The sequence below is a fragment of the Sebastes umbrosus genome, chromosome 1 (assembly GCF_015220745.1).
Source record: "Sebastes umbrosus isolate fSebUmb1 chromosome 1, fSebUmb1.pri, whole genome shotgun sequence".
Taxonomy (NCBI): Eukaryota; Metazoa; Chordata; class Actinopteri; order Perciformes; family Sebastidae; genus Sebastes; species Sebastes umbrosus.
This window is the reverse complement of record NC_051269.1, coordinates 15,265,488-15,283,591: the sequence shown is the minus strand read 5'-3', so window position 1 is coordinate 15,283,591 and position 18,104 is coordinate 15,265,488. Positions and strand designations below refer to the sequence as shown.

The 18,104-nt window shown below is 43.4% G+C and overlaps 1 protein-coding gene across 4 annotated transcripts in view; it reads right to left on the bottom strand.

Moving 5' to 3' along the window:
* Positions 1-559: 559 nt before the first annotated feature.
* Positions 560-18,104, bottom strand: part of cbfa2t2 (CBFA2/RUNX1 partner transcriptional co-repressor 2) — a 42,861-nt gene continuing 25,316 nt past the window's right edge. For 2 of the 4 annotated variants that reach the window (XM_037776508.1, XM_037776515.1), the window contains exons 2-11: positions 12,704-12,865; positions 12,311-12,552; positions 12,127-12,216; positions 9,954-10,141; positions 9,605-9,858; positions 7,340-7,425; positions 6,852-7,044; positions 4,485-4,556; positions 4,093-4,283; positions 560-2,384 (exon numbers count right to left, since the gene is read on the bottom strand). In XM_037776508.1, coding sequence (XP_037632436.1) covers positions 2,031-2,384; positions 4,093-4,283; positions 4,485-4,556; positions 6,852-7,044; positions 7,340-7,425; positions 9,605-9,858; positions 9,954-10,141; positions 12,127-12,216; positions 12,311-12,552; positions 12,704-12,865 — 1,832 coding nt within the window. In that variant the 3' untranslated portion in view covers positions 560-2,030. Of the gene's footprint in view, positions 2,385-4,092; positions 4,284-4,484; positions 4,557-6,851; positions 7,045-7,339; positions 7,426-9,604; positions 9,859-9,953; positions 10,142-12,126; positions 12,217-12,310; positions 12,553-12,703; positions 12,866-15,975; positions 16,197-18,104 lie in introns of those variants that run through there. The other 2 variants (XM_037776491.1, XM_037776499.1) reach the window with 2 other exon arrangements.

Sequence of the window (18,104 nt, the reverse complement as noted above, 5' to 3'; positions counted from 1 at the left end):
TTTCTGGTTCCATATAATGCTGGTTTGTAATGAAAATGACTTTATTATCAAAGTGATATTTATTCAGCTCTGCACTCGATAAATCCAACAAAACCCAAACCTAATATCTAAAATACTAAATGCCCTGTGTTCTTTATACTACAGTAATAAAACATGTTGTAGAAATAATATTACCCCAATAAATGCTGTGCTATCTAAACAACCTTAATAACTAGACTGTATAATTAATTATATTAAGTTTCAAAATAAATATGTGGCCTTTTCCATGTATTGAGGTTCTGATACACTGATTATGTCTATAGTGATTGATGATTATATTTCTTATTAATATTGATCAAGTAAAGTTGGTTCTAAGATCTACTGACTATGGCAGTATATAAGACATTATAATTCGATGTCAGAGATGAGATGATTTGTCACGTTATATGCATGGACAGATGTTTTATTTCATACTTAACTCCTAATATTTATGATTTGGATTCATAATTGCAGAGTTCACCTTTTATATTTCATCACATATTCCTAATATAAGGTCAATCATGAAAAGACAAAAAAACAATTTTGAAGTAATTCTATTTCTTTATTTCATACTTCATGTCAAGATATCTTTTTTTCATATGAAGTGATGCCTCATAACAAAAGAATGTGTTAAAGGAACAAAGAAAGTCGTGGCTCACAAAATAAAGGCATTCTCTCATGATATTCTTTACAAAGTCATCTTACAACGAACAAAAAAACAAGAACAATGTCTCAGTTGTAACAGCAGAGTACGATAAATCTTGAACCTAACTGCGACAAAAGAAAAAAAGAACAGAACAATCTGTACATAGAAATACAGTTTAGCTGCCTCCTGAGATTCTCTGTGGGACGGAGTCGCTGCTCTAAACCTGCACCGCGGTAACGAGAGCACCGTTCAGGATTAGCTCCCTTTATGATAATTCCAAAGATTTTATTGTCATAAATCTCCTTTTTTGTGGAAAAACTGTTTTTGAAAAGCTGTATTACAAACTACCTGACGCAAATATTGCAGTGGTGGAAGATTTGGAGCAACATCCGACCCCGCCTCACGCAACCGGTGACGCGAACAAGTGCCAAAAAAGAAACCGCAACCAGAATAAAGTCTTTTAACTTCATCTTCCTGCGCTGACTTGATCCAATCACCATCAACTCTCTCTGTTCTTTTGAAGATGTCTGACGATCAGAAATGAAAAATAGCGACCAGAGTTTTATAAAAGTAGATATGATGTAAGGTTAGTGTATAATTATCTCTTGTTCACGAGGACATTTACAGGCGACGACTCTCTCATCTTTAGCGACTTTGGTGATGCAGAAACGGCTTGAGATACCTGAACACTCCACTTTTAATATTGCTTCGACAAAAGTTATCATTATGCTGTACAATATTCACTGACGGCACGACCGTTTGACACACATTCACACGTATGAAAACCTGACGAGAAGTTGGCGAGCAAAATATTTATATGTACAGGAAGGAACTGCAGAGACGACTCTTTTCCTACAGGACGAAGACGGATGCTTTATGGCTGGTACTATTACACTGTTTACATTTTCCAGCACCCCCTCCTTATCATCTTAATTCTATACACAACAAAGTGAGAATATTGGTTTGAGAGGGGGAGGCGTCTTCAATCTTCTCTGTCTTTTCTCATATGCCTTCCTTTCATAACTTCCAGAGATAAACTGGCAGTTTTTTTTCCGCCCCTCGCAGATCCAAGATTTTGGGGTTTTTTGGACGAAGACAAACACGTTTCCATCTGTTAGGGAGATCTGTTCATCCAATAGATGCGTTCGAGACGAGTCCTTCTGTTCTTTGCCAAAGCCAAAGTCCCAGTTGACATATCACTCAAACAGTCATCCATAATCTGTCCTTTTTTCCTGCCAAAAAGAGTATGATGAAAAATCTGTTATCCTAACTTAACCCACAAATAGTTCCCTCTTGCTGCTGATTGTTCCCCAGTAAGGAAAAAAAAGGATAGGCGACACGTTCACCGCTGATGTCTTTCGCCTCCTCAGTGTCCGTTGGTCTCGGGGGCCGAGGCGGGGGTGGAAGGGGTGGAGGAGCGAGAGGCGACCGATGCTTTCTCTCCACCAGGACTGGACGCTGAAGGAATGCTGTCGGGGGCCTTGACCCCGGCCAGACCGACGGGAGACACCCCGGCTGCTGCTGCTGCCGCCGCCGCCGCCGTGGCAGCTGCCCTGCTCGCAGTGATGGCGGAAACTGGTTTGGGTTGAGCCTGAAGTCCTGGGCTGCAGATGAGGTGATGCCTCTCCCAGTCTTTGTGCTGGCAGAAGGAGCCACAGTAGCGAGCGGCGTTGCAGCCGCTGCACGTCTCGCTGGCTTTGCGGCCACAATTCCAGCAACACTGAGGAAGAAAGGAGAGACGACTTTTAGTTTTTTACAGGAATGTCGCACATGCAGATTTGTGTCTTTATTCAGGCCGTTCATAGCTATACCTACGAAAAGTAATGCACTGTAATTTGTATATATATCCCACAAAATCAATTTGTATGTAATCCATATAATCGTGAAACAGGAAGTATAAAGAGGGACAAACGCCATGTACGAAGGAAGAAAAAAATGCCAGATTTTCACCCAGGAGACCGGTGTTTATATCCCGTGTGAAACCAGAAGTCAATGATGATTTGTCACATAACTTCTGAACTTAACTTAGGCCACTTCCGTAGTTATTTTAACCCAAACCACAACCTTTTCATAAACTAACTAAGTACTTTTGTTGCCCAAACCAAACCAAGTATTTCAAGCATAGTTGTTTTTTTTAACCCAAACCACAACCTTTTTGTAATCCTAACCTTTGAAGACGGAAGTTTATTTTGAAAAGACTGTATGCATGTAACGAGAGGAAATTGGCAGGTTCATTCATAGGAAAACCCAAGCAAAATGAGGAATAACTTCTCATAAGATATCATACGAAATGTCGTACGAGGATACGTTGCGTTATTTGAGTAAGCCTCTTCCAAAATAAAAGCAAAATCTTAACATCGACATATTATCACCCTGATAATTGTGTTCCTGTCAAATTTAAGTTGTCGCACTCCTTTCAACCTCTGTTTTTCTCTCTACCAGCCCCTGAAGGAAATATCTAGCTTTTTAGTTGCTGAATGCATTTTCACTGAAAACCGCTGTCTGCATCACAACAATGATGAGCTCAACAAAAGTGAACCAAAACCGCAAAGTTGGCTGAAAACAAAAACAGTGAGCTGAAAGATGCTGTGAAGCTGCATAGCACTGAGTGGAACAGCAGTCTGATGATAATTATGTGGATTCAACCTCTGTCACTTTGATTCAGTCATTTGATCCAATTTTAATGTTAGAATAATTTTGATTATAGTAGCTTTAAGTATGACTGTCTACATTTAACTGAAAGTGCTAATTTGAAGTGCTTCTATGAACATAGTCTGTATATAAGAAGTGGACATGAGTCACCGTGACGTCGCCCATTGGTTTGTGGTCGCCGTCTTGTTTTTTTTGCAACCAGAAGTGACACGAGAAGATGCAGCTCAGTACAACTGGACACTGAATAAGACATTTTTAGGCGACCAAAAAAGTTCTAATTATCTTTCATGAACTGAAAACACACTGTGAAAGAAAGTTCGAAGACAAAAACACTTCCACAACAACACTGACAACTCCCAACACTGACAACTCCCAAACCGGACAACGCTGTGGTAGCGACCTGTCAATCACAAGGTAGCCACGCCCTAAAGCATACCCTGCTTTATGGTCTATTTGACTCTAAATGGGACCATAATTTACTAAATGAACATCACGCTGTATTGAAGAAGACTTGAAACTAGCGATTGAGACCATAAACTCATGTTTACAATGTTTACTGAGGTAATAAATCAAGTGAGAAGTAGAGTCATTTTCTCATAGACTTCTATACAATCAGACCAGAAGAGTCGCCCCCTGCTGGCTATTAGAAAGAATGCAAGTTTAAGGCACTTCAGCATTGGCTTCATTTCTCAGACCCCGGAGTTGCCCGCTGATGCAGAATCACTATTTATAATCCAGGACTTCATAGAGTCTCCACAATCTATATCCGTGCTCACCTCGCTGGAATCCTCCTGTTCGTTGATGACCAGGATGGCGTCCTCTTTAGCCTTCTTCTTCGCATCGACCAGAGTCTTCTCCATCTTAGCCCTCTCAGAAGCGATCATTTCAAAAGCCTTCTGTTCGGCCTCCGCCACGGCCTTCTGGACCTCATCCATGGCCTGACGTTTGACCTCATTCACCGCTTCTTCTATACATCAGGGGAGAGACGAGTGTTTTAAGTTTAAACTCTTGCACAATCGCATCAGTAAAAAAAGAGACCACAGAGTTTCATGTTGTGTGTTGTGTAAGCATCATGATTATACCTTTTGTATCAAACTAATTATATTATCATATTTTTTTTCAATAACACATCAGTAATTTAAATTTCAAAATGCGACGGCGTTCTTACCAGCTTTCCTCCAGATCTCATCTGTAACGTATGCTGAGCCTGGCCGCGGAGCAAAGTCGCGCTGGGAGTCTGCTGGAAAGCAGAGACAGAAGGGATTAGCACCTGCCAAGGCTTATAAAAGATATTAAGATGATTAATTGTTGAAATAATGGCTTGACTTTGTGACTGACGGCTCAATCAAGGTAACAGGTGCTCACAAAGAAAAAAGGCCACAGAGAAGCAGACAGCGATTTTATCTTTGTCAGCTGGTCTTTTTTTTATTCTGTCCTCGACGCAAACAAGTCTGCATATCTATCTAGGCCACACGACCAACGTAATTGTTGTTTATCGGAGTCTTGGACTGATCTGAGATCTGACAGCTTTAGAAAGGAATGTGTTTGGCTTGGAGGGAATTGCGGACCAACAAGCTGTGTCAACATTCTGTCTGTTCTCTCAAATCTCTCTCTCTCCCTGCTTCTCTATTCATTTCTGTGTCGCTACTGGGCTCTGCCTCTCCGACGCCGCCACCTGGCTCATCTCCCCCCATCTCTTATATCCTCTATCTCACCATTGCTTTCCTCTCTTTATCTTCATTTACATCCTCTCCCAGCCTGCACGCACACCCTCCCCACCGCCATTTCCACCCCCACTACAGTCTTCCTCAGCCCGAGCCCAGGCAGGCAGGCAGGCTTCCCGGCTGGGGGCCCAGATGGTGCTCAGGCGAGTCAGCCAGCTCTGGGTCTCTGAGCCTGCAGGACGGCAGGACGGCCCTTCTGTGGCCGATATGGCCGAGGCCAGTCCTGGCACCTGTCTGTGACTATGGACCAGCAGGGGGGGAGGCAAGGCTGGCGCTCGGAAAGAACCGTGCCAGTACACAGCAGACTGGGGGGACTAACTCACCAACACTGTGACTTAGAGCTGCATTTCTATTAATGACCACTAGACGGCGTAAAGAGTATGAATATAGAGGAAAGGTTGTCCTGGTTTGGTGCTCAGACCTTTCAGTATCATGTCCATTAAGTGCACCTCGGGATGTTCAAATCATTATATCTTATTATTAAGAATAGCATTTAAGTTCAGGTTTTGTAACAGGCTTGAGACTTAAAGGAAGACACTACAGGTGAATAGGGTAAAAAAATTGAACTAATAGATATCGCCATGAAACTTCTGCAGTTGTTTACTTACATTAAGGCAATTCATTTTTCTTATCACAAGTTTTCTGAAATATGCAAATTAGGCATTATCTTATCAAATGTGTTAATGTGCGTACATTTCCTGAACAGAACTCTCAAAAATTGGATGAAGCCGGGTTCAAAATTGTTGTTGTTTCATTTTGTTGACCTATTACAGTCAAATGTTTTTACAGAGGGGATGTTTTTATATCTCTTTGTATCACTCCATAAATCAGAAAATACGGACAACAAGCCATTAAATAAAAATCATTTTCACCATGTTTTTAGGAATAAAAATGTTGGATAAATCAGGAAATTAATGATATATGAACAAACGCCTCTGTAAAAACCTTCAGAATATAGAGAGCAATGAAAGTTTGGTGGATGTAGGTGCTACTGAAGTGGAGATTTCTGACAAAAAAAATAATTTTAAGAAAACAGCCTTTAAAGATATGGATTGTAAAATCCGATACATTTTTCAAGACACTCAGGTGAATAGGGTAAAAAAAATAAATAAATAATAGATACCACCATGAAACTTCCCCAGTTGATAACTTATATTAACAAAATTACTTTTTGTATCACAAGTTTTCTGAAATTGTATGTTTAAATATATAAATGAGGCGCTATCTAATGCTAACTTTGGGTGAATTTAGGAGGAATCTACAGAAGCAAATAGAAAAAGTAGTAAAATAAACACCTAACTGTGTATTTTGGATGTTTTCTTTCCACTAGTCTGAAAGAGGACATGTTATTGAAGCACAATGGCCCAAAATCTCTCCCCTTAATGTATGTCTAACCTCCAATTGTCAACAGTTTGTTTTTCCAGGATCTGAGACTAATGCTCATCTATAATGCTTTTTCACATTTAAAATAAAGGATCAGTTCACCCAAGCATCCAAAACTCAGATTATGGAGCACACGTACAAATTTCTCTTCACTCTCATGTTCCTGTGTGGCAGACGTTCTCAAAACTTGGGCAAATAAATAAAACCATCTGCATGGTAGATACTTCTATCTGGCTTTAATTACTTTTTTTTGTAGTTTTGGTGAACTTGCCCTTTTTTTTAAGCATAATTAACTAACTGGTTTCCATTGGTTTGGCTTCGTTCATGAAGAATTGTTCTTTTTATTGAAAACAATAGGCGCCAATCACAGAAACGACAGCAGAATCATCGGTTTCTGTGGCATACCAACATAATTGAATTGTACCCACCAGGCTCTGCAGAGTGGGGGCTGTGTGTCTTGGAGAACGGAGCGGAGCCTGAGCCTCCTTTGCGTGGGTCCTCCTGCTCGCTCGAACGCCGTCTCCAGTAGTTGAGCTCTTCGCGATCTGACTCCTGGCATCGCCTGAGCACGCTCACCGACCTCCGTGTCTTTTCCACCATGTCCACAATGCAGTTCAACACCTAGAGGACGAGGATGGACACACAACATTGTACTGACTTGAGATTTGCTTTTAGCTATTTATGAAACCACTACTCTTTAAACATAACATAATTTGAAGCCACTATGTTTTGGGGGAATTCCTCATGTCAATGCATGACATCCAGATGTGCTGTAGATGTATCATTGATTTCATGCTGTGAGAAGTTAAAACTCTTTAAGTGTACAGGACCCCAGTAAGACAAATTACATTTGTACATTCTTTCACTATCGCAAGCCATTAGCAGCAGTAGTAGTGGTGCTTGTGTGCAGACTTACATGGTCCAGATGCCTCCATTCATCAGCCCACTCTCTGTCTGTCAGCCTGTGGTCCACCGGCTCCTCGCGGTAGCCCCCGTTAGTGCCTGATTAAAACACCCAAGACAGACCACAGGCAAATGTGATTAACATAGCTTTTTAATGGAAGAGAAGCCACAAGTGACAGTGAGTGAGTGAAAGGTGTGTGTGTGTGAATGTCTGTGGCAAATCTGTGCTTGAATATGACAACAACAAAAAAAAACTTGACTTGACTTTAAAATTCAATGAACAATGTTGTGGGTTCATTCCTCATTTCATGGGTTATTTGGGTATTTATATATTATCATTACATACTTGTATATAACAAATAAAAATGAAGCATTCAAATACTGATTTGGAGGTCGAAAACAATGGCAATGGTCGACGCTTCAAAGCATTCAGGCCAACCCTAATTATGTCACTACAAGATCTCTTGTGATGGTCATAAATTGGGATTAAATATGTTCCTCTCATAGCAAAAGAGAGTAGAGCTGCAACGATTAATCGATTAGTTGGCAACTATTAAATTAATTGTCAACTATTTTGATAATCGATTAATCGGTTTGAGTAATTTTAAGAAAAAAAGAAAATCTAAATTCTCTGATTGCAGCTTTAGAAATGTGAATATTTTCTGGTTTCTTTACTCCTCTGTGACAGTGAACTGAATGTCTTTGAGTTGTGGACAAAACAAGGCATTTGAGGACGTCATATTGGGCTATGGGAAACACCGATTCACATTTTTCATTACTTGCAGCCCTATAGAAGAGACATGAGGCAGCACCTTCTTACACCCAGAATTAAGAGTGACGGCAACGAGGTAAAGTAAAAACAAATAACAAAAAATAAGAAACAAAACATGTAAGATGGACTGAGAAAGTTGAGGGGTGAAAGAGAAAAAAAAGAGAAGCTTGTGATGCAAAACAGACTTCCAGCACCCAGAGCCTGCGCACATCTGGAAGTCAGCTGTCAACCGCACACACACACACACATATATAGACACACTGGAGCTCACAGCATTCCAGTAGGGAGACACTCAGGCTGAGTGGAGTGGCTCCACTTCTAAACACAACCAGCCGCTCTGACACTCACTGTGGACCATTACAACCATGAACACATACACACATAACATCCACACTCATTTACTGAACTATCTGATTCCAATTTCATTGTTGTACAATACTCTAACTTAAGCAATATCTTAATTGTACATTTAACAGTAATGATAATAGTTTGTACACACACACACAAGCTCGTGCTCATACAGAGCCCAGAAACGTCTTGATACATGCTCGTACGCAGAGACGCACACCGACTACAAAGACAAACCACCATCTCTTTAAATTGAGTAACAAACAGCCAACGAGAGGCCACTGCTGAAAAGAATAATGATTCCCTCATGCACACACACACACACACACACACACACACACACCGCTCGCTCTCTAGCCTTCCCCTCGACCTCTTCTCTACTCCTGGTTCTCATCAGCGTTCATCAGTTCAAAGCCACGAATGTGTGCACCGGTGTGTTTATGTGTGTGTGTCTATGAGTTAAGTGGCGGCAGGCGGGCGGGAGGCTGTCAGACAAGGGACTAAGGCCTCGTAAACACAGCACCTCTACCATGAACATATCAAGGTATGTTTCTGTACGTGTGTGTGTGTGTGTGTGAGCTACTGCTGTTTCCACTGCGTGCTGACAAGCCCCAAATGGAGGGTAGATATACACCAGAGTAGATCTAACCCTCCATGCCTGGACAGTACAGCTCTGTTTATACACCCATGTGGACTCCAGAGATATATATACGTTCGGGGGACGGCTACCCAAACACACAGACCACCCGTTATCGGTCTCATAATATATGTCTGTCATCATGCAAATGGGTTCATTTCTAAATTCCACTTGCATTCACTCTCACTGTGGAGAACTAGATTAAAGTAAAAGTCTTTGGTATTTGCAGGTTTTTGAATAATTTGAGTTTAGTTGATTGGATAACTAGTTTAATGTCCAGAAGCGTGTACGGTAGCCTCTTAACTATTATTTATTACTGCCACAAAATGAAAAGGAAATAATGTCTGATGCTGTTTGTTTTTCATGAAACTGAACTTTTCCACCACCAGCGTGAGACTGAGAATTAACTTCTCTTGAGGAATAAATAAAATGTCAGTAGTCATTAACTTTAAAATCTTAAGAAACAAAATGACTCTAAGAAACCGGGGGCCAAAAACATAACTTAATAAAGCATCACGTACCAGGGAGCCTGGGCCTGTCTTTGAGCTCGCGGATCTCCAACATGCGCTGGCTGTGCTCGCGGTGCAGGATGTGCGGCGCTGCGATGTCGTCCAGGGCGTAGTGCTGCAGGGGCGGAGGGGTCGGGTGGAGCTGGGCGCTGAGGGGCAGCGGGTGCGCGGGGCTGTGTCGGGGGGCCGGGCTGATGGTGCAGATTCGTTTGGCGGCGGGCTCCAGGGCCGCGGGCGGACGTTCGTGGAAACCGTTTTCTTTAGCTCTGGAGATTAGAGAAGATCAGTGGGGCGGTTAAAAATATGAGCAGAGGAGATGAAGGCTGTGTACTTCCACTAATATAGTATACTTTTATCTAACCTGTTGGGGCTGTGTCTCTTGGTGGCGATGGACTCCGGAGGCTCCATCAGCAGCTCGGAGGAGTCTGGAGAGGAGGCCATGGTGGTGCTCAGCAGGAGATGCTCATGCTGGGACAAGTACTGGGCTGGGGTCTGCTTGGCTGCCCGTGCGCAGTGGAGGAGCTCCCTCTGCAGAAGGGGAAGGTTTGCCTGGCAAAGAAGAAAAGAAATGGGTGAGGGTTCATTTCTAATTTGCAGAAGAGTTAATTCAATTAAGAAATCTTCCTGTTTTTCAATATGATTGAGCAATGTTGTACCAGGCCATCTGTCATACCTCACATTCAGAGGCAGATAGAGACCAACAGAAAAGAGAAGCACTAGTCAGCTTGTCATTAAAATACGAGATCTGACACAAACAGACCACCAGCACTGTAACAGAGCTAAGCGAGGACGGCGTAGTGGGAGTATAAGTGGGGATTTTAAGGGGGGGCACTGACTCCTTGAGGTCTGGCTGTAAGACTCAATTTGGGTCTGGGTGTTGTTCTGTGGCTGCCTCCATGGTGGCTGTGGTGGGAGTTTTCTACGCTGCTGCTGAAGTTGGTTACCAAGCACAACACACGGCGGTTGGTCGCAGCATCGATACGCACGATGATACAGGGGGCTTATGAACTTGTACACATTTCATAACAAATGATACACAGACTCCGCTTCTCCTTCTCATTCCTTACCTTCTTTCTCTTTTTAATATTTATCTGTGACCGTCTATCTGTGTCCTATCTTTTCCATCTCGCTTTTTCTTCCTCTGCATTTCCCTAATTAGGAACAGACTCCGGTGTGTTTGCAATTACGCCGCTTCCTCGCTCCCCTCGGTCTCCCTCTTCTTGAGCAACCAACTAAACAACCATGCCGTTCTCATTTCGTGACCTCCCGCTTTTTAAGCCTTTACCTAGCAGATTCTGTAAACCTTTTCTTCTCTAATCTGACCTTTTTACTGTCTCACAGCATCTCTCCCTATCGTCGGCGCACCTTCATCACAAAAGATGCTGATATACCTCTGCTTTATCTCCATACCGACCCCCCCCCCCCCCCCCCCGTGCTCTCGTCGGTCTCCCATGCTCCTCTGCCTCCCTTCCTTCCCTGGGGGCCCCCAGCTAGCGGACACATGTGCTGTGTGTCAGTTGAGCAGAGGGCTCTCTGGGGTTCAGCGGGGCGGATGCTGGATCGGCGGCGCCTTGGCAGCTGAATGCTTTTTTAACGGGACAGCGGCTCCATATGGCATGCTGACGCCCATAAAAAGGGAAGGGAACACTTTATAGGCATGTTTCACACTTCCGAGTTTCCCTCTCTCCTCTCTCTCTCTCTCTCTTTTCCACTTCCTCACCCCCTGACTTTGTCCCATCTGTCTATTTCTCCCCCCCCCCGTCTCTCTCTCTCTCTTTCTTAAGACTCTCAAGGAGTTGGAATCAAGTCGTGGGGACCCCACCCCCCTCGTGATAAATTAGTAGAAGGAGGGGAACAGAGGTTTCTTGTCTCGGCGCTCTCGGGCAGACAGATGGAGGGGCTCCAAAGGTGAGTAAGAGGTAAGTGCGGAAAAAGAGAGCAGATTTTCGGACGCTTGAAAGTTACAGCGGCACAACTGACTGAAGATTTACGGGCCGCTTTACCGAGGGGAGCTCTTAAAAAGTATACTCTCGCTGGTTACAAAGGGGCTCGAGAGGCTGTTTAACACGCACGCTCATCTGTTGCTTGTCAAGTCAACACGCAGATCTCGATAGCTACTTTGAAATGAAGTTGTTTATTCAATTAGAAAACACTGCACAGATGCCTTTTTATAGACCACAGCATTGTATGCTGGAGACAACGTGTCACAAATCTATTACTCTTCAGTCACGACGCACATGTTCTTTATGTGATCGGGCCATAGATTATTCAGATCATCCTTGAATGAGGGTGATGTCAAGGACCTTCTCTTTATCACTTTTTATTCTGCGATTAATAATGTGGTTGACAGCCCCAGGAGAAGGGAGGGTGATGCTTTCAGCAGGGATGGATGACTCTGAGGGTGTAAGGTTTAAAACTTAAACTGAGAGGGGGAAGAAAAATACTGCTGCAAAGAAAAAAAAGGAAGTAGTCCAACGGAATAATGCAAAGCAAATACGGGTAGATGGAGTAGGGGATGTTGGAGATGTGTTTACCTTGAGAAAAGGAATAACAAAGGGCCGTAAGGGGAAGTTGGTGGCCTCCTGAAGCCGCGAATGGAACTCCTCGATGGTAACTGTCGAATTCTGGGGAGACAGGGGGAAAGTGACGTTCAAGAAACCAAGTCAATCTAAGTCATGAAGAGAAGACGAAAAAGCCAGATACAAGAAGTTATCTTACCACGAGGGCCAGGACCAGGCTTCGGACGCTGTCTCCGATCTCGGGAGAGATGTCGTTGCCAAACTGCTGCAGCGTGGTCAGGAAACGCTTCAGCTTGCTCAGCTGGCGAGCCCCACAGGTGGCCGGCAGCTGCTGGTTCGCCAGCGACGAGGAAGAGGAGGAGGACGGCCCGTTGCTGTAGCGCTGCGGCGGAGACGGCACTGCGTTCAGGGTCGGTGGGGAATGGTGATTCCCGTTGGTCACTTGGGAGGTAAAGGGGAAAGGGGAGAAATTAAGATGATGCGCTTTAAGGATGCCATTACAAATTCAATTTATGAATACAAATGCAATCTTTGAGGGTGGAAACGACAAGTAAACGTCACAGGCTTTGCTCTGCACAAGAATGATCCTTACATGCTGTGGTGGAGAAGGAGGCCGGGCGAGGGCCGCTGGGGTTGACGGAGGGCAGGGGTGGCATGGTGGAGCTGGCGCTGCTGCTGCTGGGGGCTGATCTGGAATGAGTCTTAGCATCCACAGGAGAACCGGGCATGGCAGGGCTCTTCTTCTCTCTACTGTCTGCAGAGGAAGGAGAGAGGAGAGGAGAGAGAGAGGTCAGCTGTAGGTCAAAAACCAGAACGCTTTTAAAGATGTTGTCACATCGTATCATTCCCTCTATATTAGATGAACAGCACACACACACCAATGTACAAAATGCGTTTAAAAAGATATTGAAAACCACAAAAAGAAAAATGAAGGACTTTAACTCACTAAAGCATCCACTTGACAAATAAACAAGCAAATAAAAAGACAGCTTTAACCTTCCATAGTTTAAATCAATGCAAAAGCTTCAGGTCTATAGCCACAAAAGAAAACAAAAATGCCCATCACCTCCCCCCCCCACCACCAACCCACTTCACATCACACAACACATACTGCCAGGGCATCAACCACCCTGCACCCCCTCCATCAAAGAGCCAGATGTCTAAAGTTTAGCCCCTCACTCCCAACTATTCAGATCAATAACAGAAGAAATGCTGAAGAAGCCTATTGTGTGGGAGAAGAATGCCCCCTCATTGAGCTCCCCGGCAAACGGGGGGGGAGACAGGGAGAGAAAGGGACGGGGTTATTTCACGCTTTACTAACAAGATCGGCAGAGCTTTTGAATGTTAAACGCAACTTCTCAATATGCTATTGCCGCTGAATGAGACCACCAGATAAGGGGCGCGGAGAGAGTGAAAACGGGGGGTGTGGCGGCGGGATCAGAAGGCGTCTTTGTCTCCTGGAGATCCGTGAAGGCCGGGGTCCCGTCTCCATTTAGGAGTGGATCAGACTTTTCTAACCGCTCCAAGAATGGACGATTAATAGACAAGCATTGGTCTCGCGGGTCATGGGTCAGCAGAGAGCAGCTTTTTAAATGTGGTTTCATGGTTTTAGGGCTTTGGCTTCAATGGCACCCATTATATCTTTTTCACAGCTATGAACTCTGCGTGGCCTTCAGCCACAGGCTCCCAGTTTATAAAGGCTTTGAGTTGGAGGGGTTTAAGCCGTCAGTAGGTAACTCATGAGAACTCTAAAGGGGGAATTACACCCCGTTGAATGAATAAAAAGCATTTTTAATTTTGTGAAATATGTAAAAACATACAGAAATCAATGTGTTAAGAATTCAGAGAAAATTACAAAAAGTGCATAGAAGCATGCACACATAAAATAAACTTCGACAACCCGCCTTTCCTTGAGTCAATCCCTCTGCACACTTTCTCAATCTGCCCTATGCAACTCATCTGTCATGCCTGCAACTCATTATACAGCGTTGACTGTTTTTCCTTCTGTTTTGCAGTCCTCTATACACCCACTCTCTTCTTTCTCAGCCCCGTGGCCTGCCTGCCATCGCTCCACCTGTTCACCAACATAGGGGGGCAGGAAGGAGGGATCTACGCAGACATTTGGACTGTCGTGTACCCACCACCGCACACACACACACATGCTGCTCTGCCAGTGCACCGCAGGAAGCAGCCTGCAGCACGCACACACACCGGCTCCAAAGCTCTGCACACTCCGTCCGTATGGCCAGGAAATTAGACTGACATCTCAATAACAGAATCGACGGGGCATATGGCCTTAGTGTCAAGACTGTTACCATGTAAACAACTTCATATATACACAAGTGAGCTGAGCATTTGGCTTGTGCTATACAGTAGTGCTGCATGGAGATGTATTCACAAGTTGACAGTGGCAGTGAACGGTATTTGTGTGTCATCCTTGTAAAGCTTCCTGTAGGCCTATTGTGTTTTGACTGACAGGTCCACATGATGCCATGGAACGTAAACATGAATACAAACTAGGGCTGTCTATTGATTAAAATATTGATTCGCAGTTAATCGCGTGATTGTCCATAGTTAATCAGGATTAATCCCACATTTTGTTATCTGTTCAAAATGTACCTTAAGGGTAGATTTGTCAAGTATTTAATACTCTTATAAACATGGGAGTGGGCAAATATGCTTTCTTTATGCAAATGTGTGTATATATTTATTATTGGAAATCAATTAACAACACAAAACAATGACAAATATTGTCCAGAAACCCTCACAGGTACTGCATTTAGCATTAAAAATATACTCAAATCATAACATGGCAAACTGCAGCCCAACAGGCAACAACAGCTGTCAGTGTGCTGACTTGACTATGACTTGCCCAAAACTGCATGTGATTATCATAAAGTGGGCATGTCTGTAAAGAGGAGAGTCGTGGGTACCCAAAGAACCCATTTTAATTCACATATCTAGAGGTCAGAGGTCAAGGGACCCTTTGAAAATGTCAATGCCAGTTTTTCCTCACCAAAATTTTGCATAAGTTTGGAGTGTTATTTAGCCTCCTTCGCGACAAGTTAGTATGACATGATTGGTACCAATGGATTCCTTAAATTTATAGTTTCATTTGATACCATCACTCTCGCTTTAAAACTGAGCCCGCTACAACCTAAAAATCGCAAGATGCGTTAATGCGTAAAAGAAATTAGTGGCGTTAAAACAAATTTGCGTTGACACGTCATTATTGCGTTAACTTTGACGGCCCTAGTTCAAACATAATCGTACATGTGTCTCATTGTGCATCCCGTGTCACTATAGAACTGAGAAATTAGGTTGCAGCTGCGCTTGTGCAATCTTAAGATGTGGCCGCGGTGTGTGACGTTAGCCACGCCAGAGGTAATGGGACCAAAAACAGGAGACATCAGGTGTGCGTGCATGTAGTGCTGACAGCCCATAGAGAATTGCCTCTGCTTGTCAATTAGACAGCCTACATAGCTGGATGACTTCATCTGGCTCGGGAGCACCTGAGTCCGTCGTATATAGTCAGGGGAGGCAGCTGTTACGGCCGCCACAAAACACACATACACACATTATAAGTGTACAAAGTGGTCTAATGTTAACTCAGGTGACTGTTGGCTTAGAGGAGGATGTGGGGTGTTTGTCTGGTCTAAATGCCACCTGTCATCTTTGCTCTAATGGAACAAAGGCTCTTTGCTGCACATCAACAGGATTACATGGAAACGACGTGATGCACAGACAGCACTTTGTGAGGATACAACACTGTGAGCAGACTAATAATGCAATACAAAGCTGGAAACCAGAAGAGTTCATTCACACTCTTTTTAAAAAAAAAATAATAATTATAATTCTGCTCACCGTTCTGTGCTGCTGTTCTCCTATTGTCTTCTCTCATCTTTTCTCAAACACATGATATACATATATAATGTTGTATAATCTAGTCAGTTACTCAAGCTTATACTTATTCGCTTCCTACAACAGTTGTTATTGCACGGATGGAAAAGCATCTGTGGTGATGGCTGTCGTTGCTAGCCAGGTGTTCCTTGTTTGTTCAGCTTCAGGTGACGCTCGTCTGCATTAAAACATTCAATCGGCTTTAATTGCCTCTGCCTCTGCAGGTGATGATTCAGAATGAGGCTCAGGAAGAGACAGAGAGAGAGAGAAGAGGGCTATTCCCACTGAGCCACTACTGCGACTTAAGGCAATCCATTAAATAATGAAATCAGAAACAACAGCACAAATAAAGTGCCAAGAACATTTGTTACCTCTTCACGTGAAGTGAGGATGGATAACCTACTCTGAGTCACTACAAATCAATTACACCTGATGCGATGTATAAATAAATGTGTTCGGTGTTAGGGTGTATTAAGCTCATGGTTTAACTCTGAAGTTTAAACTCTCTGGCAGCGGCTGTGAGTCACGAGGCGTGTGTGTGTGTGGAAGGGTGTGTGGTGATGTTGGATCGTGTGCCGTGCTGCTATCTCTCTCCTGTCATTGTAGAGGAGGTGAGAGAAGACGTAACACAGGCCTGACTAATTTATCACGGAGCGAAAAGACAATTCAGAGCATGTGCAATGCTACAACTATGTGGGCCGTGAAGATGTGTTAAAACCCACAGACACCCACAGCTAACCGAATCAAACCTTAAAACAGCTTGTAAAAGGAATACTAATGAATGTTTTCTTACCGGGAGTTAGATGAGAAGATAAAAAAATGCCTTACACCAAATTAAAGCTCTCATAAATAAGTGTTGTGTGTTAAATGTATAATAAAAGAAAAGAAAACATAAGGGTTTAGTGAGTTAGCCCTGCACTGTAGCTTTCTAACCAACAACAACAACAACCAGTGGGCAACCTCCGGGTCTGAAAAGTGAAGTCAATGTGGAAGTACCATACACTTGCATTCTTTCTAACAGCCAGCAGGGGGCGACTCCTCTGGTTGCAAAAAGAAGTCTGATTGTATAGAAGTCTATGAGAAAATGAGCCTACTTCTCACTTGATTTATTACCTCAGTAAACATTGTAAACATGAGTTTATGGTCTCAACCACTAGTTTCAAGTCTTCTTCAATACAGCGTGATTAATTAGAACTTTTTTGGTTGTCTAAAAATGTCTTAATCAGCGTTAGGTTGTACTTAACTCCACCCTCTCGTGTCACTTCTGGTTGGAAATCAAGGCTTCAAAACGGCAGTCCACAAACCGGGGGATATCTATGATAACAACGCAGCAACTCAGAAGTAATGTCCTCACTGAACAACACCATGGGTGGCTATAGCTTGAGAGCTAACAAGCCTTCACATGCAAATAAGGGAGATTTAGCATTGCTTTAGGATTATCTTTTCATCTTTTTGGGGAGATGGTTAGCTTTCTCCATCCGATTCTACTCTTTGTGTCAAGCTATAGGCTAAACATGTACCGGACCATCAGTGCACAGGAATTAAACTTAACTTTCTAACTCTCTAAGAAACAGAAAAGCATAAAAAAAATGTTGGTGTATTCCTTGGACGTATAAAAGCATTATTGTGACTACTAACTCCACGACTGCACCATTTAAAACAAACAAAAAAATGATCCGAAATTTTGAACAGAGGCCGCCACATCATCATCAATGAGGACAAAATCTCAACTAAAACAGCAGAGCGCAGACCAACAGCAATAGATATGAAAATGAACTATAGGGGGAATAACATTAAAAAACAAACCGCAGAGTAAACAGAAAAAAATATGGTGAGACATACAAGGAATTGTCTTGAAGCTCAGGGCAAAAAAGGGACAAGCTAACAGCTCCCTTAGCACCCATGCAACTGATGGGCACTTCTCTCTCTCCTCCTCCTCCTCCTCCACCTGTACCATATGGATCTAATCGGCCAAGAGCTGGCCAGCTGGGACCTCCAACAGTCACCTGTGAGGGAGGAGGAGGGGGGGTGCAGAAGGGACTGCTGGAGCCCCCTCCGCTAAGCCAAAGCAAGCCCCTCCTCCACGCACACAC